Source organism: Buteo buteo, chromosome 1 (assembly GCF_964188355.1).
Source record: "Buteo buteo chromosome 1, bButBut1.hap1.1, whole genome shotgun sequence".
Lineage (NCBI taxonomy): Eukaryota > Metazoa > Chordata > Aves > Accipitriformes > Accipitridae > Buteo > Buteo buteo.
The window spans coordinates 60,592,087-60,617,146 of NC_134171.1; the positions used below are offsets into that span (position 1 = coordinate 60,592,087).

Consider the following 25,060-nt stretch of genomic DNA (forward strand, 5'->3'; position numbering starts at 1 on the left):
ACTGGCAGGCTGGTACTTCTAACTTTGATCTTCATAGCAGCCAACACCAGCAGAAGAATTTTGTAGCTCAGTAACAAAACACAGAAACCTCCTGGACTGTTAACTCAATTACAGTATTTTGGCAAGGAAGCTTTCCCCTTATACCTTGGGGAAAGTCTTAAGATTAAACAGTGCATGTTTTAAAGGCATACGTGCCTCAGTTATTTGGTGTAACTGTTCATGCACCGAATTGCTTTGAGAGAAAAAGTACTCCACGGCAACTTGCTTGGAAAACTGATATTCTTCTTTGTTTCCCAAGGAAACAATGGTTACATAACCACACCAACTGTCCCATGCACAGAAACATAAATTGTAACGCCAATTTCAACCTGATCTGATGGAAAAAGATAGAGATTTCACAGGTGATCAATTCCTACAACAGGCTTGCAGAATAAATAACTGAGGCAGCCCCCTGAGCAACGTGCCTGGTTCAGAAACACCAGGGAGACATCATGTTTTGATTAAATTATACTCAAGAACTATGAGGCCGTGAGAGGCTGCTCAGGCACTGTGCTGTTGGGAAAATCAGGGACACTAATGGTACTGCTGTGTAATGGAAAGAAAGAAGGAAGACGTTTAAGGTACCACAGTGCCACCAAAACTGAGAAAGCTGCAGGAAACTCTCATCTTCACTAGCTCAGCTGCTCACAGAGCTTCTTTTTAATCCACAGAGCAATACAGCAATGCCTTATGTGCCCATCACAGCTTCCATCTTTACATGGGCTGCTGCTGACATGTTAGCAGGCACTTCTCACGATTCGTTAAAGGCATTTGGTCAACAGTTGTCCTCTTTCGCCAATGTGAAACTGGAAAAGTAGACATACACTGGCGCAGAGGTGGCCTCAGAAAATCCAAAAAAAAAAAACCACAAACCCCCCAAAAACCCGCTTCTCAAACCCTTTCAACAAGATCCTACCCAGTCAGGGTAAGCTAAGCACTGCCACAACAGGTCAGATTGCTGGTCCATCTGTTTGAGAATCCTGCCTCCTGTGATCAGGACCAGATGCTTCAGAAGGTGGAACAGCTCGAGTAGTGAGCAATGATGTAATTCACCCAAAGGGGAAATTCCTTCCTGACCTCATCAATTAGCATGAAGGTTTATATGCTTAATTTCTTTTTAATCCTATTTACTGCAACTCCGGACATTGTCATTGTATATATAAACGTCCAGGTCTGCTTGGAATCCGACTAAACTTTTGGCCTCGGTAATATCACGTGGTATAATTATGCCAGGTTTCAAATGTACTGATTTTCAATTTCATTTAAACATCCCTTTGTTCTTACACTATGGGAACTAGCACAGCGATTAACCACCTCTCTTCCCTTTCTGAGGGCTCCAGCCTGGCTTGCACTGTAAGCTCCCATGCCATACTGTGCTCTGTTACAGAGCAGGAACATAATCTGAGGGCCTATAAAACAACAACTTAGCAACCTCTATCAGTTATCCAGCTACATTTCTATACACTAAATTTCTGGGATCTGTTGGAAGCTGGCAGCTCCAGCAGAATTTCATCAGGCCCTACCCTCTTCCAGATCTTGCAAGCTCACTTCTCTGATGTTTTCCACTCCAGAGCTGCCACCCTTATAAGCAAACTGTTTTGCCCTGTGTTGTGCTCTTTGAACCCCCCTGAGATTCTGATAAGTTTAGTTATAAAAGAACAGACAAGAAGTATACCAGGATGGGCTTTTCAAGGTCACACAGGAACCTCTCCCTCTGAGCAAAGAATTTCCCTCCCATCTTCATGCCTGGATAAAGACCAACAGTGTCCGACCAAGCAAAACCAATCGCATTTTGCTCTTGGCTGATGTTCCTGCAGGCTCTCCTGCGCAGGTTCCTCTGTGCAATAACTTTAGCCTATGTTGTTACTTATGGATGAGCTCATGTCGTAGTCACCATCATTATTATGCCAAGTACTTACTAAAACTCCAGTGCAATTAACCACTGCTGTTTCTGCTCACACAAGGCTTGCAAGAGGCATCAAGGTATAAAGCCACACCTTCATTCAACAAAAGTTTGGTGGGGAAAAAAAAAAAAAAAGTATGCAAGCGGCAGACGAGGAAGGGAGACTCTTAGAACAAACTTGAGGTTCTGGATCCTCTCATCTCCCCAAAACATAGTCCTGCTTTCAGTAACTATTTGGGCTGCATTTTCTTCTCCCAGCCTCTGGAATTAAAACTTTGGACCCCAGGCCACAGGTTCTTAATCCCAAAGTCTTTAGGAGAGAAAGAGTAGGTCTGGCTGGTATCTTATGGGAAGATGGCCCCCCAAGGAGATGACAGAGATTTTTACAGCATCTGTGAGAAACACCACATAGCCATCACTGTTTTACCACAAGTGTTTTAATTACAGGCTTGGAACTGGTGAATTATGGCAAGGGAATACTTCTTTGCCTAAACCAAAAAGAAAGTCACACCATTTCATCCCTCCTTAGAAGGATCTTCAGGCAAGCAAGCAACTAGTCGAGAGAAAACTCCTGTCCCAGCCTATGGTCCATAAACAAATGGAGCTCTTTAATGATCAAAATCGCAATAACAGAACTGGTAACAGGCACCAATTAGCCAACTGTTAGCTCATTAAGTAATACAACCATATGTAACTTCTTTCTCTATTTGAGTATCATATACTGATTAAAGTCAATAAAATCACAGGTCTTATAATGGCAATTAAAAGGTCCCATTGCATACTTCTCAATGACCTCCCCATGCTGTTTAGTAGTTACACAGCAGTCTTAGAAACACTGTTCCAGAGCAATGATCTTAACACTTTCTTTCTAAGAGGCCATCAATGCTTTTCTGTTCTTCTGTCTCACATGTATGAAGACAACATACTGAATTGAGTGCTTCTACAATGCTCTTAGGCAATGCTCAAACAGCAGTCCAAGCCACAAGTTTCAGAGCACTGACATACCAACATCTCTAGGACCTCTGATCAGCCATCAAGTGGTTTGCCTTTGGCATTTCAGTATTTGCTGAGGTTGAAAGAGAAGACAGTAATGATATAGAACAATTCTCCCATCAGCAGTGGCAAAAGTAATCTTGGAGGCCTTGAGTGCAATGCTTTCACCACTTCTGAGTCATTACTGAATATGAAGTCAAAAAGATGCGATATTTTCTGTTTGTCACGCACAAAAACAGAGTTTAGGTAAGGAAATCTTTTAACGGACTCAACAAAGGTATTTTTGGCTGCTAGAATTCTCAATCTGTTGTGCTAAAATTAGCTTTAAATAAATATGCAATACAAGCAGTACATACTTTGCCTAAGAAAAAATCTGCTGGCCACTTACAGATCACGTGAACTTGGTTATTTAGTTGAGCTAAGAACTTCAATTATTCCAAGCCTTATCTGACTGTAGATTTGGATCTACTTAGCAATGACACTGCCACATATGAAAATGCACGACAAGCCACAACTCTTTACCAAAGCAAGGGAAAGTTCCTGCAAACAACAGTTGCTGCCATTTAACAAGATGGTCATGAAGAAAAAAGGTAAGATTGAAAAAGCCTGCATGTCTGCCTCTACCCTTCCAAGCCTCCCTCTGAAAAGAAAAAGCAAGTCTTCCTCTTCTGTCAGTCCACTCTTCCTTCCATGTTACAGTATAAAGAAATTGGATGCCTTCAACTATCACTCCCTGATGTCCACCAAATTAAGCTATGGAGGATGATAATCTTACTTTTTCACCCTTTCAAGCTTTTCATCAATCAGTAAAAGGGTTCCCTAAGTTCTGCTCTGTTTTTACAACCAGTGTCACAGAAGTTGGTTCTAATATTGCTCATCAGAGCGTACACCACGATCTGAGCAATGGCAAAATAGAGTCGTTCAAACATACTGAGTACTCTGTGCTGGGTAAAGTTCACAGCAGCTGTTCGAGTCCCAGAAAGACATTTGAGAGAAGCGCCATAAATAACGACATCACATGGAGTCTCCCATTGCACAACCAACATACATACATCTTTCCTGCTTAGGAATTTATGCTTCACACCCTATGCTGTCAGTCAAGAGCATATTACAAACTATGTTTCCAGGATGACCCAGAGGATATTTTGGAAAGTAATACAGCCCTCCTGCCGGCTGAGTCTTCTCCAAATACTCGTTCTACTCCATTACAAAAAAGACAAATGTTTCTATAATCTTGTCCAAACTGCGATCTTTCTCAGGAGCAAGCTATAGAACCACGTGTGCCTTTTATACATCATGGATGTCTAAAACCAGTTCCAGCACGTCTGACAGCCTGACAGAAACTGAAGGGGACTACTCCTTCACAGACACAGGATCTAAGTTTTTCTTCAGATGTGCAAATGTAAGCTATTTTCTCAGACTCCAATTTCAGCAAATCCCTAACTTGAGCAGCCCCTTTTTAGGATTCTTAATTCATTTTACTGTTAGAATAAAATTAAACCCAGTTCTCCTAAAACATCTCATTCCTAGGCGTCTGCAAGGAGAGAATCGCTTTTCAAAGGAGTGCCTAGTTATAATTCAGAAAGAAGATACACGGCTGTTTTATAAAAACGAGGGGTTTTTGTTGGGGTTTTTTTTTCCTTTTTCTGGAGTTTTGCCACAAATTGCCTTCGAGGGCTTGGTTCAGAAATTCCAAATTCAGTTTATTGTTTTTCTCATTGAGAACTAACTCCTTTTAGCAATTCTGTTAATCTTGGAGTTTGAAGTTATTTTTATTAAAGTAACGCCCAGAGTTTAGATATTCCATAAAAAGATCAGGAATTATTTTTATTAAAGTAACACCCAAAGCTTAGACATTCCTTGCAAAAATCAGGCAAAGCACCTTCATTCTTAAAACGGTTCTTAGCCTTTTCCTTGTAAACACAGATTTCACAGGGACAACTGAACACTGAGAAGTTTTATCAGCCTTTTTTATCAGAGAGTTGGAAAAAAAACATTATTAAGGCAGGATTTTTCCTGCCTAAAAAAATCCGGAGCCTTTTTCTCTTAACACGACGTGTGGTTTTTTTCCTCCTCCCTTCTTGTCTTCTCTTATGGAAGAAGTAGCACCAACTTCCATTTCCCAACATCACATTTCTCATGAGACATTTGCACTGGCTTTAAGGTGTTCTGCCAGCAGTCAACTTCTCTGGTCATACTCGGTATCTGTCCCTTAGCCAGCAGGGAGTCCTGCCGACCCAGGCAACACCAATTTCTGATGGAGCTTGTTAGACTACAAGAAACTTGTTCATAGCCCTTAACTCTTATGCCACAACAGAAACAGGGCTGCAAAGTAAAGGATCTTACCTCCATTCTCAGGGGCCTGAGGCACTGAAACCTTCTGCTCTTCAGCGGCAGCCCTGTCTCAAGGACAAGATCAAGTGCTGCCTTTTTGCTTGAGTGACTACGTTAATAAACTAGGTGACATCACCCAGGTTCTTTACCATGACTAAAACACGGTTTAAATGTTTGGAGGGGAAAGGGAACGCCTTTTGATCACTACTTCCGATTTGGAGCGTAAGCAACCACGACTGAAGACTGCACTTTGTCAGCAAGCCTCCTCCAAACGCTACTGCTCTTTAGGCGTAACAGGCCAAAGACATCACAGAGTTAATAACACGTTTTCCTATGAGGTGCTTCTTCCCCATTGAAGAAGGCACGTAGTGACAACTTTTAATCTCTTTAATGTAGAAATTAGGGCCAGGGCAAAATCTTTTGAATTCATCCAAAAGAGAGGTTAAGTTGCAACATACCCACCTTTCTCTCTTCAGCGTGTATAATTTCGGCTTGCTCAATAGCAGTGGCACTCCTGAGTTGAGGAGGACTTTAAAAGGAGCGATTATGCTCACGGAAGTAAGCTAACTTGAATAAACTACCCAGGCAACAGGGAGACATTCCAGAGCCTCGTGCTGTCACCAGGCTGTTGGCCAACGCTGCTTAATCATATATGCAAAACACAAATTACAGAAAGATTCATCATAGGTTAGAATATTCTCAATGAATATTCAGCACTGCGCTGAAGAAGTTTCCCTGCAAACCATCCTTGGACGAAGGCGCTGGGATCTTCTCCCTATTTTCAGAGCTTCTACTAGCATCAGCAGTACAAGTCGTACAGCAAAGGCTTCTACTGCGGGTCTTCTCAATGGATCAGGCAGTTTTGGAAGGAAAGTTTGAGACCAAGTTTAGCACCACCTGAGTGTCACGCTGCTGAAACTTCTAACTCTTACGGCTATAAGGCATCACGGCAGCTGCTACAGGGTACTTTCTCATCTGGGCTCAGCCAGCACATGCTAATTCATACTATCTGGGCATATAACACTGGACTGAAACTCAAAATGCTCGTGACATGAAGGAAGATATTTTCACTACAAGGCCCACAGAGTTTACAATGTCTTCAGCTTTAAACACAGCCACACTCATAGCTTAGAAATATTTAAGACCCTCTTGAGCCTTGTCACAAAATTTATGAAGTTCTATCTGAAAAGCTTTGATCTTCTGTGCAGCACTGAACATAAAACCTAGCCAGCCACATTTTAGTTACGAGGAGAGAGATGACTTTTCCACCGCTTAAAAGAAGATTATAGTTTTCACATAAGATTATAGAGTCATGGTTGTAACTCCATCTGAAGACTGCATTTACAAAGATCTGACAGTATAGCAGCTCCCATGGACACAACAGAGCGGTCAGATTCTCAAAAACATCTGAGTTATAATTGAGAGCAACTTCTTAATGCTTTTTTGCGGTACCTTATAGATGCAAAGTCTTAATGGCTTTGAAAGCCATCCCTTGCATGCTTTGTGTGATCAGACACCACGAAATCTACATATCATAATAGGTTTTTAAACAGTATTGGGTAAGCTGGAAAGATTTGCCTCTGTACAGCATTCTCAAAAATAAACACAACTAAAGAAAACTTTGGCACAATTTTCTTAAAGGTCACACGCTTTCCCCATCCAAGACATCTAATAATTCAGCATGAACAAAGTTCCATGAGAGTTTGAGAATCCATTCCTGTGCATGCCTACAAGCCTGACTACTACGAATGGGTGCAAAAAACTCCAGATGTATTGTCTCTACCCTATCTGCCTTTGCTTTTAGGCACCGATTTTTTTACTACCAGTTGAAGAAAGCACCTTTTCCTACATGCAATATCGTGAATTAATGGGTAAAAAAAATCACTGCTGAAATCCAAGTTGAAACTTTAAAAGCTGACTGCACCTTCTATCCCAAAGCATACTTGTACTGTAACACTGAAATATAAAAACCCAAGAAAAGAGGGTATAGTTTTGCTGGGACAGAACTTCGATAGCTGCACTTAAATCGGGAAGACAAACCACTACCTGCCCTTCACTCATGGCTCAAGCAGCATGCTTCTAACACCCTAGCAAATGCAAAAGGCGCACGCCCTGGAAAAGCTTTTGCTTTTGTTACTTCTCCTTAAAAACGTTTTGCCTCGACAAGTAAGTCAGTGAGATACCCGTGCCACTACCTCAGGTCCAAGAGCACAAGCCACTCGAGATTTCTAAGCGCTTCACGGTGCCCCCAGCTCCACTGAGAGGAAAACTGTGCGATTATTAGCTACAGGCAGAAAGACGGCTGGGCGTAGTAAACCGGAAAGAACGGGTTCATCTTGACATGCTGCTTTATCGAAACATATGGAGCCGCACACCGGGCGGCTGCTGGGGAGAGCAGCCCTGGCGAGCGTTACAGAAGATGCGCCATTAGAAGGGATTCGTCCCCGCGCTGCCCGTTCCCCGGCTGACCGCTCGGGTGGGCGGGAGGGCTGAGCTCTCGGTACCGCCACGAGCCCCGCGACGGCGACCGCGGGGTGAAGGCGGACACCGCAGGCGGGGAGCCCTCCCGCGGAGCACTGAGGGGAAAGCCCACCCGGCCCGGCGGCAGGCAGTCTGCCCGCGGGCCTCAAGCGGAGCCGGAGCCGGCGCCGGCCGGCCGGCCCCCCCTCCCCGTCCCCGTCCCCGTCCCCGTCCCCGTCCCCAGCCCCGTCCCCGCCCCCGCCCGCGCCTTCTCCTCAGGCGGCCCCTTCCCGCCTCACAACGGCCCCCCGCGCGCCTCCGCCGCTGAGGCGCCCCCCTCCCCTCCCCTCCCCTCCGCGCGGACGGGGCGAGGGGAGGGGCGGGGCGCCCCCGCCGCGGCCCCACTCACCGCCCGGCGGGCGCCCTCCGGCCTCCGAGCAGCAGCGGCGGCGGCGACGGCGGCAGCAGTAGCCGGCGCGGCCCGGAGGCGGAAGCGACGGCAGGAAGTGAGGTCTGCGCGGGGAAGGGGAGGGGGAGGAAGCGCCGCTTCCGGGGGCTGTGTGGGGACGCGGGGCGGGCGGCCTCCGCCGGGCGGGCAGCCGCGCCGGGGGTGGGTCTCGGTCCCGCGTGAATACCGCTAAGTAACGGGGCGGCGGTGCGGAGCCGGCTCTTCATACGGCCGGAGTAACGTAGGAAGGAAGAGGCACCGGGGGGGCTCCGGGGAGGCAGCCCCGTGGCTTCCCGCGGCCTTCCTCTTCCTCCTCGTCGCCGCGTGGGAACGGCGCTTCCTGCCGCCAGCCCTCGGCCCCGCCGAGTTACGCTTCTGTTCTCCTCGGTGAGCTGTCAAAAGGGGCCATCGGCACGGCTGGCAAGACGGCAGGAGTTGACCCAAAGGAGCCCTTTTTGCAGGGCAAACCCACGTCGCCGTCTCCTGCCACGGTCAGCGCGGCCCACGTCATGTTTTACTGTCCCTGCAGACGGACACTAAAGCGCAGATAATTTCAGTCTAATAAGGAAGATGTGGTGAACAAAGCCAAGTTTCCTCATATCTGAGTGGAACTGCAGTGCTGTTTACCACTGCTCCAAGACTCAGTATATTTTAGCACCGAATTGGACAAAAACCTCCTGCTGGGCACACGCTCCCAGCTCTCTGTGCTGTTTGTTGGCGTTCTGTTCACCACTCGGCCTATTCAAGTCATGTAATGTTAGGAATTACAGCATGATACATCTTCAAGTATTTTTCATGATTAGATACTTTTATTAAGAAGTAATTTCTGCAGTATTCTTTAAATTACCTGATTCTGTGATTTACCTACAAAGAAAAAAGTAACTGGGGTGTGTTGTCTCTTCTGGATAAGCCATGATCTTCCTGTTGATGCAAATTTTAATAGACCATCCCATTCTTTAAAGCAATTTGACTAAATTAAGCTAACCACCTTTGCTATTAACATGATAGTATTGGCTTTAAATGTCTTTTAGACATGCAGTTCCCTGTGTACTTCTCAGTTCTCAAAGTTTGTCCAGGCAAGGTTCACAGTGCTGCATACGCAACCCCCATATAAACACAGAGAGCAGGATCTTTCCGCACTACCGCCAGCGACACTCTGGGCTCTCTGAGCTGTTCACCTTCGCTAGGCAGTAAGGCCACAGTATCTTCATTCACATTTACTGAACGCATTCAGCAAATTCAACAATGCATCATCAAGGAACAAAAGAGCTTCCAGGCAGATAGTTACTGCCTCGCTTTCTCTAGGGTGCCATCACCAGAGAAGGTAGGAGCTGATTTCCAAGGTGCCAGCAGAGAAAGAAATTGTTTAAAACACTGGTGAGACTGCACTTCCCTACCCTCAGAGGTTTCTCTGCGCAGGTCTGCCCTGTGTTGGCTACTTTCATGCTGAATGTTTCAGTAGGCACTCAGTTTACTTCACGGGGCTCAGAGAAAAGCTACCAAGAACAAAGTTTTTAGCAGAGTCCCCTTTCTTTTCCCCTGGCCTTCAGCTGTGTATCAATTAAGAGGCATTGAAAATAGCTCCACACTGGCTCTTATCCTCAGCACTGGAAATATATCCCAAGTTCCTACAACTGTGGGCTTCATTCCACTGAGAGCTGTACGCTTTCAGTCTGTTTTGGTGGCTGCTGCTGCTGTTCATACTTCCTTGCTGAAAAAAAGAAACACCGGTCAACACCGATTATACCATTTATTATATGCATGTGTGTATATATATATATGTGCATGTAAGAATATCTATATATATACGTATAAATATGATAACAATCAAGAAATAGACTTAAGATGAGAGAATGTAATTTCACCACTTAGCCACACAAGGGGAAGCTTCAGTCACCGCGTGGTACTAGTCCTTTAGCGTATGGCCTTGGAAAGGCTGAACAGTAGGGTCATAGCAAAATGTCAGTAAATTAATGGCAGAGAACTATGATTCCATTCAGGTCCTTTCATTTAAAAAAATAAAATTAAAGACTATGTCTTCAGAAGTACTATTACAGATGACCTGAACGACTCATTAGTCACACTGCTGATCTCCACATCACTCATCTCCTCCACAATATACATGCCACAAGCTAACAACTACATTGACTCCAAAAGTAATCCGGTTAGCAAGGCAAAGGGAGATCAAAGAGTTGTGTGCAGCGGAACAAACACCAACAACGAATACCAGCAGGCATTTCTCTGTAGGAAGTACATCCTTTGTTGTTCCTACAGAACACAATAGCCTGGTTTAAGAATCTTGACATTAAATCTTTACTTTTAAAAAGGGGTTTCAACTCATGAAGCAGTTCTTGCCCATATTCCCTCGAACTGCATGTATGGCAGATGTGAAGCAAGTACAGATGTTTCTCTGAATTGGACCTCTGGAGTATCAGAGGCACAGGGCTCTATCCTAACTCCAACCTGACCTTCAGCATTAAGGTGGGAGTGGCACTTGTTGGTACAGTAAAACTCTCATTTATTTTCAATTTATGAAGTTGAATTACTCGTGATTTCACCATCCTCTCAACTTTTACAAATCCATCCACGTCTTGACAATATTCAGACACTCCCAGCTCTTTTTAACTTCAACATCAGATTCGTTTCGACAGCTAGAAGAGAACTGCACGGCCGCTCCCTCGCGCCTCAATCCTGTGACCCGTGCTCCTGCGGAACCCCTGCTCGCAGTGCGGTGCCGCAGGGCCGGGGTTCCGCCCTGGTGTCCCCACAGCGCGCGAGGACAGGCAGGCTCGAGGCCACCCCTGCAGGGGCCGTCCCCAGAAACCCACAGGCCCAGGGGAGCCCCCTCTTTCCTTTGACTCACCGATGGAGTACATCTCCAGCTGCTGCCGCAGGCGGATCTTCTTCATGCTGTCGTAGAAGTTGGGCTCGGGGGGCGTCTCGGCGGCTGGGGGCAGGGTGAAGATGCGCATGATCCTCCTCTTGTTCCTGCGAATGAAGGCGGGGGGGGGGGGGGGGCGGTGAGGCGGTGAGAGGCCCGGCCCGGCCCGGCTCGGCCCGGCCCGGCTCCACGTGGGGCCGGCGCGGCCGCTTCCCGGCGGGAGCCCTCGCCCCGCCCCCCGCCGCCTCCCCCCATGGCCCGCGGCCTCCCCTCACCGCCGGGCGTAGACGAGGAGGGCGAGGCTGGCCAGCACCACCAGCAGGTAGACGTTGGTGGCCTCGTTCCACGCCTCGTGCACCGAGTAGTCGATGGCGCCGCTGTCGCCCAGAGCCGCCGAGGAGCCGCCGCCGCCGCCGCCGCCTGCCCCCCCGGCCGCCGCCGCCATGGGGGAGAACGGCCGTTAGGGGCGGCCCCGTGGCGGCGGGCGGGAAGTGACGTCAGGCGAGCCGTCGGGGCCGGCGTGAGGTGCTGCGCTTCGGCCTCCCCGCCGCCATCCCGGGCCGGCCCTGAGGGGGGGCAGCGAGGGGACCCGGGCCGGTCCCCCCACCCCCCCCCCCGCTTCTATTTCCCCTCTAGCGGCCGGTCTCTGGGGGAGGGGACGTAAGAAGGTGGCAGCTTCTGTCCCAGGGGATGTGACAGTCTGTGTGCTTTCTCGGTGCCGGCGTCTGAGGGGAAGGGCGCAGGCGGGTGGAGGGCCGGCCGAGGTGTGAATTCAGCAGCTCTGAAAGCCTGGCAGGCGTTGAGTCAAAAGCAGCTTCACCCGCTGGCGCTCGCTCGGTGGCTGTGGAATCGTGGGATGTAGCTCAGCAGTGCCTGGTGTTGGGAGAAAAAGAGGCGCAGATTGTCACGAGTGTTCACTTTTCACATGCAAACTCAGTTTGACAGTTCAGGTTGTCAAAATAGAAATGGCGCTTTCTGAAAAATCTTGCCTCCTTTTTTTTTTTTTTTTTGTGCCAAAATGGGAGTTTGGATATTCAGATGCTGGAGCAACATAGCTTAGTGCTGTGCTCCATATGGTCCTCATGCCAAAAAGCACAATTCTAGGATTGTGCTTTGGTAGAAAAGGTGGAGCAGGGCAAAAGTTTTGGTTTAGAAACTTGAAAATGAGATGCAGATTAACTAGGCAGAGCATCTTCTAACAGACACACCTCATGGGGGTTTTTTTGTACTGCCTGGTGTGGCATGTTTGAGCTACATGATAGGTTTGGTGTGCTGTCCTTTATCATCTCCTGCTTCTCTCTATCCACCTCTGGCCCTGATTCTTCCTTTTACCATATCTTCCTTCGGGTACTAGAACTATTACAATGTAGGTGTTATGGATATGTTTCATCTCCTTTTGCCTTATGCATATTGGGGGTGTGTACTTATGTTGCAGTTACTTGTCTTCACCCTTTATAAGACAATAAGGGGAAAAAACAAGTCATTTTAGGGCTTGATTTATGTAACTGATGTCAAACATTCAGAATCAGTCCTCCTGTGCCCCAGAAGTGCTCTGACCCCTTACTGAGTAGAGGGAGGCTAGACACATCTCTTGTACGGCACTCGCTTTGCAAATGTCCAACCAGCCTGGGGAAACTCCATCCTTTGGGGAGCCATTTTCTCAGTGCAAGATGTGCCAAGTCATTCTCTTTCCATGCTATGGAACAGATGCATTTTAAGAGATCTCAGATCAGGGCATAAAAGCATATAAGTGAAAACAACAATATAAAAAAATAAAAAGCTAAGGCACTGTTATCATGAGAAAAGTTCCTTGCCCCGCATGGTGTGGGAAGGAATAGTAGAACAGCAATTAGACATAATTCTAGGTCATTAAATCGGGATGGCACCCATGCACAGAACTGTGGAAACCACTAAGAGGAAAAAAAAAAAAGAGTCTGTCACTTACGCAACATGACACAAGACAGTTAATTAAGCATGGTTCCACTGGTATTTTAAACAGTTTCTTGTGAAGTTGAGGCTTTTTGTTTGCTTTTTTAGTATGTTGAACTTTTCTGTTGGCAGGCCTGACAAGAAAGCATTACACATCTGTGGAAGAAAAGTAGAAAGAATAAACATAAGTAACTTGGGTGCTCTTCTATATTTCACTACTACCTCTAGACCTCAGTTGAGATCAGGCTCCCCTGCACAGGCTGTAGAGAAGCTGTATTTAAGCTGTATCTAAAGGCACTTTTTGTATTAACCCTGCAGCTCTGCTCTGGACAACCTCGGAAGGGGCTGGAATGCCCCAGGACTCTGCACCCAGCCTCCCATCCGGAGGAAACCAAGGCCCGCATCCACAAAGCATGACTTCAGGTCTCAGGGTTTTCTCTGCAGCCTCCAGCATGCAGTAACAGACTCTGCCTCACTCAGCAGGTACCTGATTTGTTTGATTTAATTAAGTGCTCAATTCAAGGCTCAGATAACCCAGCCACCCCTGTCATGCCTCACCTGTGGGGAGGAGCAAGTGACTCAGATTCACAAATCCCCTTCTGTGTGGACTAAGGCGAGATAACACTCAAGGTCCATACATAAGCATCAACTTTAATGGAAAATTTCTATAGAAACAAGTATTATGCAAATGTTGGCACTTTCACAACTATATCTACCTGAGCTATGCAGCTTTATGGGCACTCAAGGTCAGCCCTGAGTTACTTAACAATTTTAACCACTACTCAGTAGCTTTAAGGTCACTCAGAAGAGAAAAGAAAGAGAAAAAGAGAGAGAGGGAGAGGGAGAGAGATATCACCAGTCCTGGATCCAGTGTTGGACCTGCCAATGGGGGCATTCAGCGTAAAGAGACCCATTGCATTGTTTGTCTGATTTTATTAGGCCTGGTTTTGTTCTTTACAAGGGAAAGATGGTGTGGGAGAAGTTTGTATTCTTACTTTGTGGATGTATAATCTTGTCTCAGTCGACTGGGAATTTGGATAACCAACCCAACTTGGCATGGGAATTGGTAACAGGTTTTGCGCGAATTTGGAACAGGACTGACCAAGGGGTTTGTGTAGATCCCCAAACATCAACAGGAGCAGGTTTTAGATTTGGCCTTATATGGTTAAATGTCACAAAAGTATTGGGCACACAATTGCAGACTGCAAGTTGCAATTACACCAGAAACTGTGCATGGGGGAAGGTAACTTCTCCTTTTGAAGACCAGCCGAGAGGTAAATTACATAAAAATGGAACATGGAGAATAAATATGCCTTTTATCAATTCCCACTCGAAAACAATAGCGAGACCGATTTGTGGTATCAAACATGTTACCAGTGGACATGAGCAACCCCGTTGCTGTTGATGAAGGGGATACCAGGTCCCCTTTACTTAAATTGACTAGCCGCTGTCCAGAAGAACTTTTTGCAATCCCAAATTCCACAGCTAAATGGTGGGATCAGACTCACCGTCAGAAACTGACCCCCAAATCCTGTTCTGCTGTTACTTGGTGGCCACCGCCTCCTGAAGAAAACCCATTGGAACACCCTTATAACATTCCTTGGAGCCCTGGTTGGTGTATCCAACTTCCTCACCAACTTGATACCAGGTCCCTCATTAACCATACTCGATATGAGTGAGCTTGGTCCATCAAACACTTTTTCTGGGAGGAAAATGATCCCCCAATGGATAAGGCATTTTTTGAACCCCCACAGTGGGATGAGTCATCCCTTCTTAATTGTACCCATATTGTAAATTTTTCTACTGGTGCAGGCAGTCCCTTTGATACCTGGCTTTTCCCTGAGACCAGAACCCTTATTTGGGATATGTGTTGGGGCTGCCTCTCTTATGGTTTTAGGAATAGTGATCTATGGTGTAATGCAACCCTGACTAACGCTACCCTTAGTTTGTAATGTGGTGTTCCTACCAGCTGTGGTTCAGAACACCAAAGGGTTTGGGATAGAGATCTACAAGGGACATGGGTGCCCCAGGATGACTTTTATCAATGCTTCACCATGCTCTACCCTGCTCCACAGGGAACTTTATGGGGGTGCTCAGATGGGAAGATGGATTCTCACTTAACTGTTTTTGGACATGCTGGTTTATGATGTGCCATTGGTGTTCCCTCAATGTGTCCCTCCAGAACATTTGACTATTATAACGACTATAACAATGGTCGGAGGAAGTGAGATGTTCAAGCACCTCAGATGTTCAAAACACCTGATTATTATACCTGGGGGATGAAAACTTCCCTTATGCTTGAAAATATATTTGCTCCATATGTAACCCTAAAAAAGCACCAGTTTGTCTTAGAAAATTTGACCTGGCAGTTACATACTTTGACCCATTGTTCTGAGCATGCTTTTGGGGAATTGAATTTGCAAGTTCAACAGGTGTCAAAGGTGGCTGTGCAAAACTGGCTAGCCTTGGACATGCATATTATTGAAAGAACGAGGAGTATGTGGAATGTTGAACCTGACAGAGGGAGAATGCTGTGTCACCATATACAACGCCACCACTGCAGAAGAGGCACGCAAGATGAGGAAAATTGCTGCACAGACTGGAGAACTCTTCCAGGCAATGCAACCAAGGAACTGGTTTGAAGGGTCATGGATTACATCATTGTTGAAGTCTCTCAGACTCACGGGGTGGGGAAAATGACTTGTAAATGTTGCCCTTACGATACTGTGTGGGTTTTTGGTTTTGACATTAGGCCTTGCAGTAGTTAAATGTATGATCTCTCGCCTTCTCTCTTCTTTTTGTTCTGCAATTCTTATCCGCTACTTACAGATCACCACGGTCAAAGGAGGTCTTGGAGTGTTTGAGCCACAGAGTGGTGTAAGGAACAAGTCCCAAGTTATTGTACTGTGAGCCTGGACAATGCCCTGAAAGAAAGTTCCAGAAATCCAGGAACTAGTCACAGGGAGAGGGCTGGTGTGACTCCTCTTGACTGACTGGTGTCTCAACTACTCCTGGAACTGGGGCAAGAGAAGGTTCCAGAAGTCCAGGAACTGAGGCCAATAAAGAGGGGTACGTACGAGTCTCTGGGGCTCTCTATGCTGAATACCGCTGTTGGCAGTTCCAACACTGGATCCAGGACTGGTGATATCTCTCTCTCCCTCTCTCTCTCTCCTTTTCTCTTTCTTATCTCTTCCGAGTAACCTTAAAGCTACTGAGTAGTGGTTAAAATTGTTAAGTAACTCAGGGCTGACCTTGAGTGCCCATAAAGCTGCATAGCTCAGGTAGATATAGTTGTGAAAGTGCCAACATTTGCATAATACTTGTTTCTATAGAAATTTTCCATTAAAGTTGATGCTTATGTATGGACCTTGAGTGTTATCTCGCCTTAGTCCACACAGAAGGGGATTTGTGAATCTGAGTCACTTGCTCCTCCCCACAGGTGGGGCGTGACAACCCCCAGCCTAGAAGACAGGCAGAGAGAGATTTTGTTCCCCTACATACCCATCTGAAATTAGCAAATGTTAAGCATTCAGTAGGACGGGGTTAGGTTAAGCAGCACAACATCTGGTGCTGCAGTGAGTGTGACAGCCTTGCAAACATGAGAAAAAGGGGTGATCTCCCACTTGCTGGCCTGTAGCAATAGGAGTTCTCAGAGTGTAGACCTTCTGTGTGACCTCTTTGAGGAATCTGCTTCAAATACCAAAGTTGGTTGACTCTTTAGGCTAGGTTTACCTTTTCCTGATACACTGTTGTTTCCTTTTATAGCTTGGGCTTTTGTTGCAGTGTTAGGCTCCTGAAATACCTTCAGAAATGGGAATGCAAGCTGCTGTTGATTTGGTCAGAGCAAAGTCAGGCCTTGCAGTTGTTATGTGCACATGAAATGGTGTGACCTGTCCATGTAGATTATGTAGCATATTTATTTGTAGTTTGGATGGGGTAGGATGGGATAACCAATGCTTGCATATGCTCTTAATGCATGAGGACATCAGTTGTGTTCTATTTTCTTATACTAAAGCTGCTTGTAGGGAAAGGACTGTCATTTGTGCTGTGACTGTATAGCATCTGACCTCCAGGATTCTGGCCTGTGACCAAAGCATGTAGGCACCAAACAGTTAATATATAATAATAATAATATATGGCATTGGCATAAGCTATTCTGGCAAAACGTAGCTAATGGAGACCCAAGCTTAGTGGCCAGGTTCTCAACATGGTAGCAAATAAGACTGGGGAGTTTCAGCTATGGGTCAGACACAACCCCTCACAGGAACCAGCTCTTGAGGAGAAAAACACATAGGTGTGTGATTTAATTAAAAAAAATAATTAAAAATCCCAACTTTCACAAAAGTGGGTACTTTGTTCATTCCACAAAGAAGTCTAGCGTGTACTTGATAAAAGCACCCATTTCAGTCCCATAGATTTATCAAGAGAATTGCTGAAAAGGGTCTTCCACCTCTACAAGGAAAGAATTCACTTTCTGAAAGTCCTTAGCATCCAGCAGCTACTATAAATTTGACTGAAAGCTGCTGAATATTATCAGTTTTGAAAATCCAGTTACTTCATATTCAAAATGTGAATGCTGGAATCTAACAGTAAGCTTGTTCTTTTTAAAATTATGGCCGGAGAATCTGTGTGTGTCTCTATATAAATATATAATTTTTAATGGATTTTGAGTTACCCAGAGGTAAACAGAATCAGAAATCGCTGAGACATAAATATCACTGTAATGTAAATATATTCACCATTTAATCCTGATAAATACTGGATTATAGGCTTCAGAACACAGACTGACAATTATTGGAAATTATGTGGTCATCTCAAGTATACAGTATTTCAATTAAAATAAAACCATAAAATCCTTTTTCTTTTTTAAAAGTACCATCTAGCTTATAATTTATTTGGATGAACTCTACAAATAAACGCATTATATCATGCTAGAAGAACTTGCGAACCACTATTTTCTTGTTCCCAGGGTCTCTTGACTGTTGGTAAGATATTATAGTCATAATGATAGAATCAGTTTACGGTTGCAAGTTCTGCCAAATATCTCACAAATTACATTTGGCAAACAGCACTGCCTCTGTTTCACAAAGATAATGATCTGATGTTTTGTTTATGTGGCACCAAAGGAAAATATTGTTTTAGAGCTTGTGATAGAATTTCAAAAAGTTTGTGTGGTATTCTAAACTTCTGATATGCTTAATAGTTACCACTCTATTAAATCAGGGTAACATGGACTTTAAAAGTATCCTTCAAAAAAGAAAAAAAACAAAAACCCAACCTTGTTCAATTAAATAGGTTGTCCATTTTATTTACTCAGCGTTTATCCAGACCTACATAGCAGCTGGTGTGGATATGCATGCAACACTTTACATTTGATGGTGTCGAACATACAGGTGAATTGCCGTAAAGACTGCTCACCTGTACAGGATTTAGCGTTATAGGATTGCTTTTAGGATGTAGTCTGAAACCCATGCCACACAAGGGGAAACATGCTACATCAGACTTGAGCCACTTAGAAGCCTGTGGCCAGCAGGCAGCTTGGAAAGGAAAACAGCATAACCTTGACAGCGCTATTCTTTGGATTACTCTGAGGAGAAAAAGAAAGGAGCAGGGGATTTGAACTGAATTTGGGACTCTGCTCTGAGACAGGCTGTTTCTGTTCTGTATCCTGTGGTACAAACCTACCTGGTAAGGGCTAAACTTTATTGGGAAATCCACTGGGAGTTTGTTTTAGCAACAGCATCAGACAAAGGGTAGAGCATACCATACCAGTAGTGGATCCAGGTGCCCTGACACAGTTGGCACCCACAGCCAGACTGTCAGCAGGCTCAGCTGGCATGTCCTAGGTCTCCCTGTCTCCTCCGCTGCTGGCACAGCAGTGTCCCAGGGGGGTTCAGTCTGGGAACCAGGTGCTATTTCTTGAGTCTGGGAGACGGTCTCTGCTTTGGTTCTTTGTCTAGCTGGTTGGATGAGGTGGGCAGGATGTGCTGCAGAGATGGCAGAGGAGACATTGCCCAAAAGGGAAGGGCAAGGTGGTGCAGATCACTGACCTCAGCAAAAGGGTTGTCCTCTCCCTGGGCAAGGGGCCAGACCCAAGGCCTTCATCTTGGTGATGGCAGCAAACAAAAGCCCTGGGACCACTGGGACCATATCCCCCTTGACACTGACCACCTTGGGTGATTTGGGGAACCTCCTCTGAAGTTTTCTAAAGGAGATGAGCACCAGTAGCAGTCCTTCTCCTTGTGTGGCCTGCATCTTTGTGCAGCTTCTTTGGCCAGACTTTTGGGATGGAGGAACAGCAATACAAAAGGAAACCTAGCAATAACCATCCCAGGAGAAGCAGTTTTTTGTGGGAAAGGGCAGGGAATGTGGGGCCCTTGATTTGAGCTTGAGATGAGAACCAGCAGCTGTTGTTGAGGTTAGGCAGAGCTGTGGCAGTGGTCTTGGCAGGGGAGGTCATGTCCACTGGTCTAGAGCTGGCTGGGGAGTGGTTGAGGAGAGAGGGGCTTGCAGGCTTTCACCTGTGAACAGGCCTCTTCCTGCTCTTCATCCTTTGATGTTTTCCACCAGACATATAAGAGCTACTTGTACTGAGGCAGCAAAGCCCCCAAATGTTTATCCAAGGCTGTCATCGGTGGTGAAAACTGGAATGCCTAGCAGAGACAATTGGAAAGAGGGGAGGCAACTGCACATAGGGCTGTCCTGCCTCTTTTTCCCTCTCCCTGAGGCCTTGCCTCTTCCCTTTAAGGAAAAAGAAGCTGGAAATGTGGGAAGGATGGGATTCATGCATCTTGAGATTGTGGAAGGGGTTAGTGGGGAAGAACAGAAAGATGGAGAGGTTGCAGACTACTCTGATTTTACTGAAAGACTGGAAGGAGATGACACTCAAACTTGGTTGAGGTTGCAGCATGTTGAGATTAAAAGGGACGGTGAAGTATACAAATACCATAAGCAAGTTAAAGGGGAGGTACCCCCTTCAACTGGCATGTGTGGCTCTTCTGACAGACCTTATATCTATCTGTCTTGTTACTACAGACTTGCTAATGCAAACACCATGAGCTCTTTTAGGGTTTTTTGGAAGTTTGATAGCAAAATACTGGCTCCAAGGCCAGATCCTGGCTATGTTTGGGCATGAGAGACTGCAACTGCTAATAAATAATGCTAAGCTGACCTTCATGCTGCCATCTAGTGTTTCCTCATAGACAGAAACAACATCCCACAAAAGAGAGTGAAGCTCCGTAATGCTGTATGCAGAACAAATGTAATTTATTCCTGCTGAAATACAACGCTGGACAACACACAAGCTGAAGGAGAAGGAATGGGGACAAGACATGCAGAGGTCCCAGTGCTCAAGGTGAATGTTTAGGGAGACGCCTTTTCTTAAAAAAATTTGTAACTATTTCATCTAGGAACAGGGAGACATCTTCACAGCAAGATAATTATTCAGAACCAGAATTTGTCCTCATTTGTTTTTCACTCTGTGAAATTAATATGGCTGTTTGCAAGGTGCAACAGTACACAACAGAGCAAGAATCCAAGCAGAAGCTTGTCTTAACCAAGAAAGACCAGCGTAAGAAGCTTGGCAGGTTCTTCTTGTCTGTCCTTGCTACTCTCGTAAAAAACGCATGGTATGTTTACTTCACAGCCATCAGATGCTGATTTTTCTTTCAATTACACATGATGGCTAACAAGAAGGAACAAGTTATTGCTGGGGGGACTTACAAAAGATTTGACTCTTGGCCCTTCAAAGCTTGATCCCTGGCTTTGAGGAGCTGTAACAGGATGCTTTTCCAACTGTTGCACATCCTGGATTCCTGCTGGAACTGTAGAACTCTAACCATAATAATAACAACTCAAGAGTTCATGGGCTGGATGATGCAATTACAACAGAGAGAGCATTCTTTTTCCCCAGGCTTCTTTAAGGTGTTTTGAGTCAAAGTCCAAAACAAACACGAAGCATCCAAAATCATTGTTCTCTTTTGAAGAAAACCGTGACTTCTGAGCTTTGCTTCCTGATAATCTGAGCAGGAAAGCTGCCAGGAAGGATTGTACAAGTGAAAAATGGCAAAAATCAGATAAATTAAGAAAACAGACTGCCCAGAAGGAAAGGAAAGCCATAATGAGCAGCCTTTAAAGGGCTCCTGCTGGCATTGTATGAAATCAGGTAAGAATTTAGTCATTTGCAGGAAAGTTTTCCCATTTAAAATAAAATTTTGGTAGCAATAGAACACACGTGTTTGAACATTATGTATACAAACTGACTGCATGTTCTTAGTGCGGTCATCACACAGCTTGTTTAGGTGAAGAGGAAGATCATCACAGCAAAGAACAGAACCAAACTCTTCAGCAGAAAGGACCATGTAAGTCTCTGCTTGCAAATCACCTCTCAAGCCAAAACATGAAAGTTGTCTCAGGCCTTTAGGTCTTTCAAAGACCTAGTCCACAGAACAGAAAGTCCTCAGGTGCGTAATGGTAGAGTCCATGTGTCTCATTCATACTATTCCTGTTTTTTCACCAAGAGAACAAGTACATCCCAATCCCACCAAACAGAGCTTACTGCTGGATTAAGGCATCATTATTCTTCCTCTCCAGCTGTTAGTACCAGGCTGTAACATCCATGTAGGTACCAAAAGCTTCCTCCTAAACGCACTGGACAAAAAAGCAGCCTTTCTTTATGCTTAGTGGACTTTGAATTCAGACCCAGTTGAGTTGTATGCTCTGAATATAGGGCTTTTATTTTCCAACGCTCACGTTTAATGCTCATTGCTGTGGAAGGAAGTCACATTCTCTTTCAGTTCATGGTTCTCCCCCCTTCCATCGAGTCATGATGACACTCGGCAAGGGTAAGTGAATGAAAAAAGACATGCTTCAGCTCTCTTCCAAAGTGCTCAGGATTTCCGTGGATTAAAAAAAGAGCAGGAGACTCCTGTTTTACAGCTTCATCTCCAAAGAGTCCATCTGAGAATACCACAGGGCAAAGGCTCGAAAACCAAGAGCACGTGTCTGTAAGCAGTCTCTTCGGGATCTGCATCATCTGCTTGCTTACAAAGTGGCCACATGCTTGCTGGTGTGGGATATGGGGCCCACAGAGCAATGGCCATACAGCTCCAAAACAACTATGCCCCATCCAGCAGGGAGAGACTGCCGTTGGGCCTCTGGCTTTGGGGTTCACCAAAATCTGAAGTGGACTGGGGTACTCCTTTCTGAGCGACCACTGCTTTTATGCCATGGGGAAGTGGGTGAGGGCTTTGTGGATAAGACACGGGCCAAAGCCACAGGAATCAACACAAAGCTTGTGGGGAACATGCCATGGTTTCTACTCACCAGTCCTCTGCCAATCAGTCTAAGTGAACCAATATTTTTTTTAACATTTTTTCTGAATTTTTTTTTTAAGAGAGTTTTTGTGCAAATGTTGCAAAAGAAAATTTATTATTTCTTAAGGAACAAATTTCTTCCCACATCTACATAACTTCATTTCTCTCCCTCCTCCTCTTCCAATGATAGATTAAACATGCCAACGGGAAGCTTGCACAGCTCCAGCATTGGGTGAATTTTATTTTTTTTAAATCAAAAGGTACAAGTTCAGTTGTTATTTTCTTCTCAGTTTTGGGGACAGAGATTTTGCCCTTCAGGCAAGCTAAATAAATAGGAAGGACATCAACTTCAGTATGTTGTTTGTCTCATGATGCACTATAACATTTCCCTAGTACCAGGCATGGCTGCCTCCCGAATAAGCAGAGTTAAAACTTTCCTGTAGGTGTCTAAGACCTCTTGGGCAGAAGGCCTTTCAGCCGGGTCCTTCTTCTTACATGCTGCATGGATGTCAAACAAATGCAGTCGCACAATGTCACTTCCTTCAACGTGGCCCAACAAAAAATTGGAGACATCTGGGATTTTCCAGATGTCTGTCTTCTCGTCATAGGGAGGCATGAGGTCATCCTCGAATGGCACCTCTTCTCCATAGGGCCAACGCTGCTCAGGAGCTACAAACTCGCCCCGGAGCTCCCGATGACCACACTTCACCAGCCTGCCGGCACTCCTGTTCACAAGAGGCAAAGCGTCCAGATCATTCACCAGGATGTGAAAGTCACTTGTTAGGAGATACTGAGAGAGCACCTTGTCCAGGTCATTCGAGTCGCACATCACTAAGGTGCCCAGAGGGCTGCTGTGCAGGTACCGAATGATGCTCACATAGTCTATAGCAAGCATCAACCTGCGATGCCAGGTGTTCATGCCCTTGTACTTTGGAATGTGGAGAGTTTCATTCAGGCCCCTCAGGGAGCCTAGAGGATGGTACTCAGTAAGGATTGTGAACTGCTGCTCGCAGTAGCCAAGCAGCCGGACAACATGCTTGCTCTGAAGTGCTTTCAGCATCTTCAGTCCATGGAGAAAGTCCTCCTTCAGCTCTGAGTTGGTGAGCTGTGAAAGGACCACTTTGTTTTCCTTCCACTCAGAAAGGAAGACCTGAGAACACACAAGAGACACGTAAGACATGTGGAGACCCTTCTTCCATCACCTGCTACCAGCTGCCGCTGACCTCCGAGTGACTGCTTAGTCACAACTGCAAATTACAGTCACCAGGCACAGTCAAGCCTTTAGGTAGGGCCACGTACCTGTCACAGCAAGCGCTTGCTGAAATCATAATTACATCATGATTTCCTAAGTTTTCTTTGGAAGGGGCAATGCAGATGAATTAAATTATTTCATACCACCCAACCACCCAGTCTTACTCTGCCACAATTGTACCACACTCCACAAGTGCTTCACCAATCTCTGTGATTTTGCTTGTATGGCTGGATGTCGTTCGGTGTCAGGGAGGTGGCCCACAGCTCCAGTCACACTCTCCTACCAGTTCTGTGCACCTTATCAGTAGCCATATACCCCTGGATGTCTACAGTAATGAGCTGCTGTGAGGATAACTGTAACAGCAGTATGGGCATTAATTAGCCAGCAAACAGTGAAAGCTCTTTATCCGCAGGGGAGAAGAAAGGAAAACCAAACTCACCTTTTTCACAGCGCCTTCACCAACACGCTTGAGTTTCCTGACTTCCCTATTTATGGCTTCGCAGGAGAGCCACGGGGAACAATTCTTCACCGCTCCCAATCTGAAGTACCCGAAAGGGCAGAGGCTGGGGTCCGTTTCGGCACGTCCCGAAGAGGTGTAAAACTTGTTGAGGTACAGGTAGAGAAGGGCATTCAGGAGCAGGACGGCCGCAAGCAGTAACGCCAACGAGACGGATGACACCTCCCTGGGAGGAAACTCCCTCCTAAGGAAGTGCGGTTTCTTTTCCATGGCCGTGCCTTCTGCATTCTCCGCGAAAGGCCTCGGAGGCTAAGCACGACCCTCTTCCCAGCCCGGGGAGGAACGTCTGTGGGGCTTTGTCATTGCAGGCTGCACCTCTGCCTCGCAGACATGCTTGCAGCCCCGAGCCTACGAGAAAGGCCACGCGTGGCAGCGGTACACGTTAAAAGCGGCGTCAAGCTCGACGCTCCCCTCGCTCTTCATCCTCCTGGTTTTCTCAACAGGAGGGCCCGGGCTGCCGGCCGCCCCGGGCAGGGACGCTTGACCCCGGAAAACACAGGAGCAGCGGGACAGGGCCGGGGCGGGCAGGAGCACCAGGAGGAGGAGGAGGAGGAGGACCGGCCGCGCTTCCCGGCCCCGCCGCGGCCGCGCAGGGCGGTGGTGGCGGCGGCGGCACCGCCCCGGGGCGGAGCGCAGCGACATGGCGGCCGCGGCGGCGGCGCTGGTGGCGGCGGCGGCGGCGCTGGGCGCCCTGCTGATGGCGCCCGGCCTCACGCAGCCCCACGGGGAGGGCCCGCCGGAGGGGAGCGGGGCCGGGCCCCGCGGCGGGGCGGCGGCGGAGCGGCGGCCCCCGGGGCGGATGGACCAGGCCCTGCTGCTCGTCCGTAACGAGCTGCCCGCGCAGGGCCTGCGCCTCGCCGCCCTCTCCGGCTCCTGCCACCAGGTGAGCGGAGGGAGCCGCGGAGGGGCCGTGCCGTGTCTGTGTGTGTGTGTGTGTGGAGAGAGAGAGACAGAGCTGCTGTGGCCCCTGGGCATCGTCCCTTGTCCTGT

At 46.7% G+C, this 25,060-nt stretch overlaps 4 protein-coding genes across 10 annotated transcripts in view; 1 reads left to right on the plus strand and 3 right to left on the minus strand.

Moving 5' to 3' along the window:
• Positions 1 to 8,240, minus strand: part of SLC20A2 (solute carrier family 20 member 2) — a 58,027-nt gene extending 49,787 nt beyond the window's left edge. Inside the window, exon 1 of the mRNA XM_075033140.1 lies at positions 8,139 to 8,240. The gene's annotated coding sequence lies outside the window, so the exon portion shown is untranslated. The remainder of the gene's footprint in view (positions 1 to 8,138) is intronic.
• HGSNAT (heparan-alpha-glucosaminide N-acetyltransferase) overlaps positions 8,122 to 25,060 on the plus strand; it is a 29,299-nt gene continuing 12,360 nt past the window's right edge. The window contains exons 1-2 of one of the 5 annotated variants that reach the window (XM_075033187.1): positions 8,122 to 8,240; positions 13,306 to 13,470. Coding sequence is in view for 2 of the 5 variants with exons in the window: in XM_075033220.1 (XP_074889321.1) it covers positions 24,711 to 24,953 (243 nt within the window). In the remaining 3 variants the exon portion in view is untranslated. Of the gene's footprint in view, positions 8,241 to 13,251; positions 13,471 to 24,687; positions 24,954 to 25,060 lie in introns of those variants that run through there. The other 4 variants (XM_075033203.1, XM_075033196.1, XM_075033220.1 and 1 more) reach the window with 4 other exon arrangements.
• On the minus strand, positions 8,965 to 11,660 carry SMIM19 (small integral membrane protein 19). Of its 3 annotated transcripts, none has more exons than XM_075033059.1 (3): positions 11,334 to 11,578; positions 11,041 to 11,165; positions 8,965 to 9,888 (listed from the first exon to the last, which is right to left on the minus strand). In XM_075033059.1, the coding sequence occupies exons 1-3, from the start codon at positions 11,501 to 11,503 to the stop codon at positions 9,821 to 9,823; spliced, it is 363 nt and encodes a 120-aa protein (XP_074889160.1). In that variant the 5' UTR covers positions 11,504 to 11,578; the 3' UTR covers positions 8,965 to 9,820. The 3 variants fall into 3 exon arrangements, with proteins under 3 accessions (XP_074889160.1, XP_074889151.1, XP_074889170.1); XM_075033050.1 differs by lacking the exon at positions 8,965 to 9,888 and adding an exon at positions 9,909 to 10,883 and having other exon boundaries at positions 11,334 to 11,660; XM_075033069.1 differs by lacking the exon at positions 8,965 to 9,888 and adding an exon at positions 9,909 to 10,828 and having other exon boundaries at positions 11,334 to 11,636.
• On the minus strand, positions 22,514 to 24,621 carry POMK (protein O-mannose kinase). The gene is made up of 2 exons (XM_075033232.1): positions 23,993 to 24,621; positions 22,514 to 23,451 (listed from the first exon to the last, which is right to left on the minus strand). Exons 1-2 carry the CDS (start codon positions 24,278 to 24,280, stop codon positions 22,678 to 22,680), a joined length of 1,062 nt encoding a protein of 353 aa, XP_074889333.1. The 5' UTR covers positions 24,281 to 24,621; the 3' UTR covers positions 22,514 to 22,677.

Excerpts from the sequence above, each read along its gene's own strand:
- SMIM19 (XM_075033050.1), bottom strand. The coding sequence starts at position 11,503 with ATGGCGGCGGCGGCCGGGGGGGCAGGCGGCGGCGGCGGCGGCGGCTCC. Across the intron at positions 11,166-11,333 it reads CTCCTCGTCTACGCCCGGCG|GAACAAGAGGAGGATCATGC; the intron begins GTGAGGGGAGGC and ends CTTCATTCGCAG. Across the intron at positions 10,884-11,040 it reads GCTGGAGATGTACTCCATCG|GAGCACGGGTCACAGGATTG; the intron begins GTGAGTCAAAGG and ends GGGGTTCCGCAG.
- POMK (XM_075033232.1), bottom strand. The coding sequence starts at position 24,280 with ATGGAAAAGAAACCGCACTTCCTTAGGAGGGAGTTTCCTCCCAGGGAG. Across the intron at positions 23,452-23,992 it reads GTGAAGGCGCTGTGAAAAAG|GTCTTCCTTTCTGAGTGGAA; the intron begins GTGAGTTTGGTT and ends GTGTGTTCTCAG.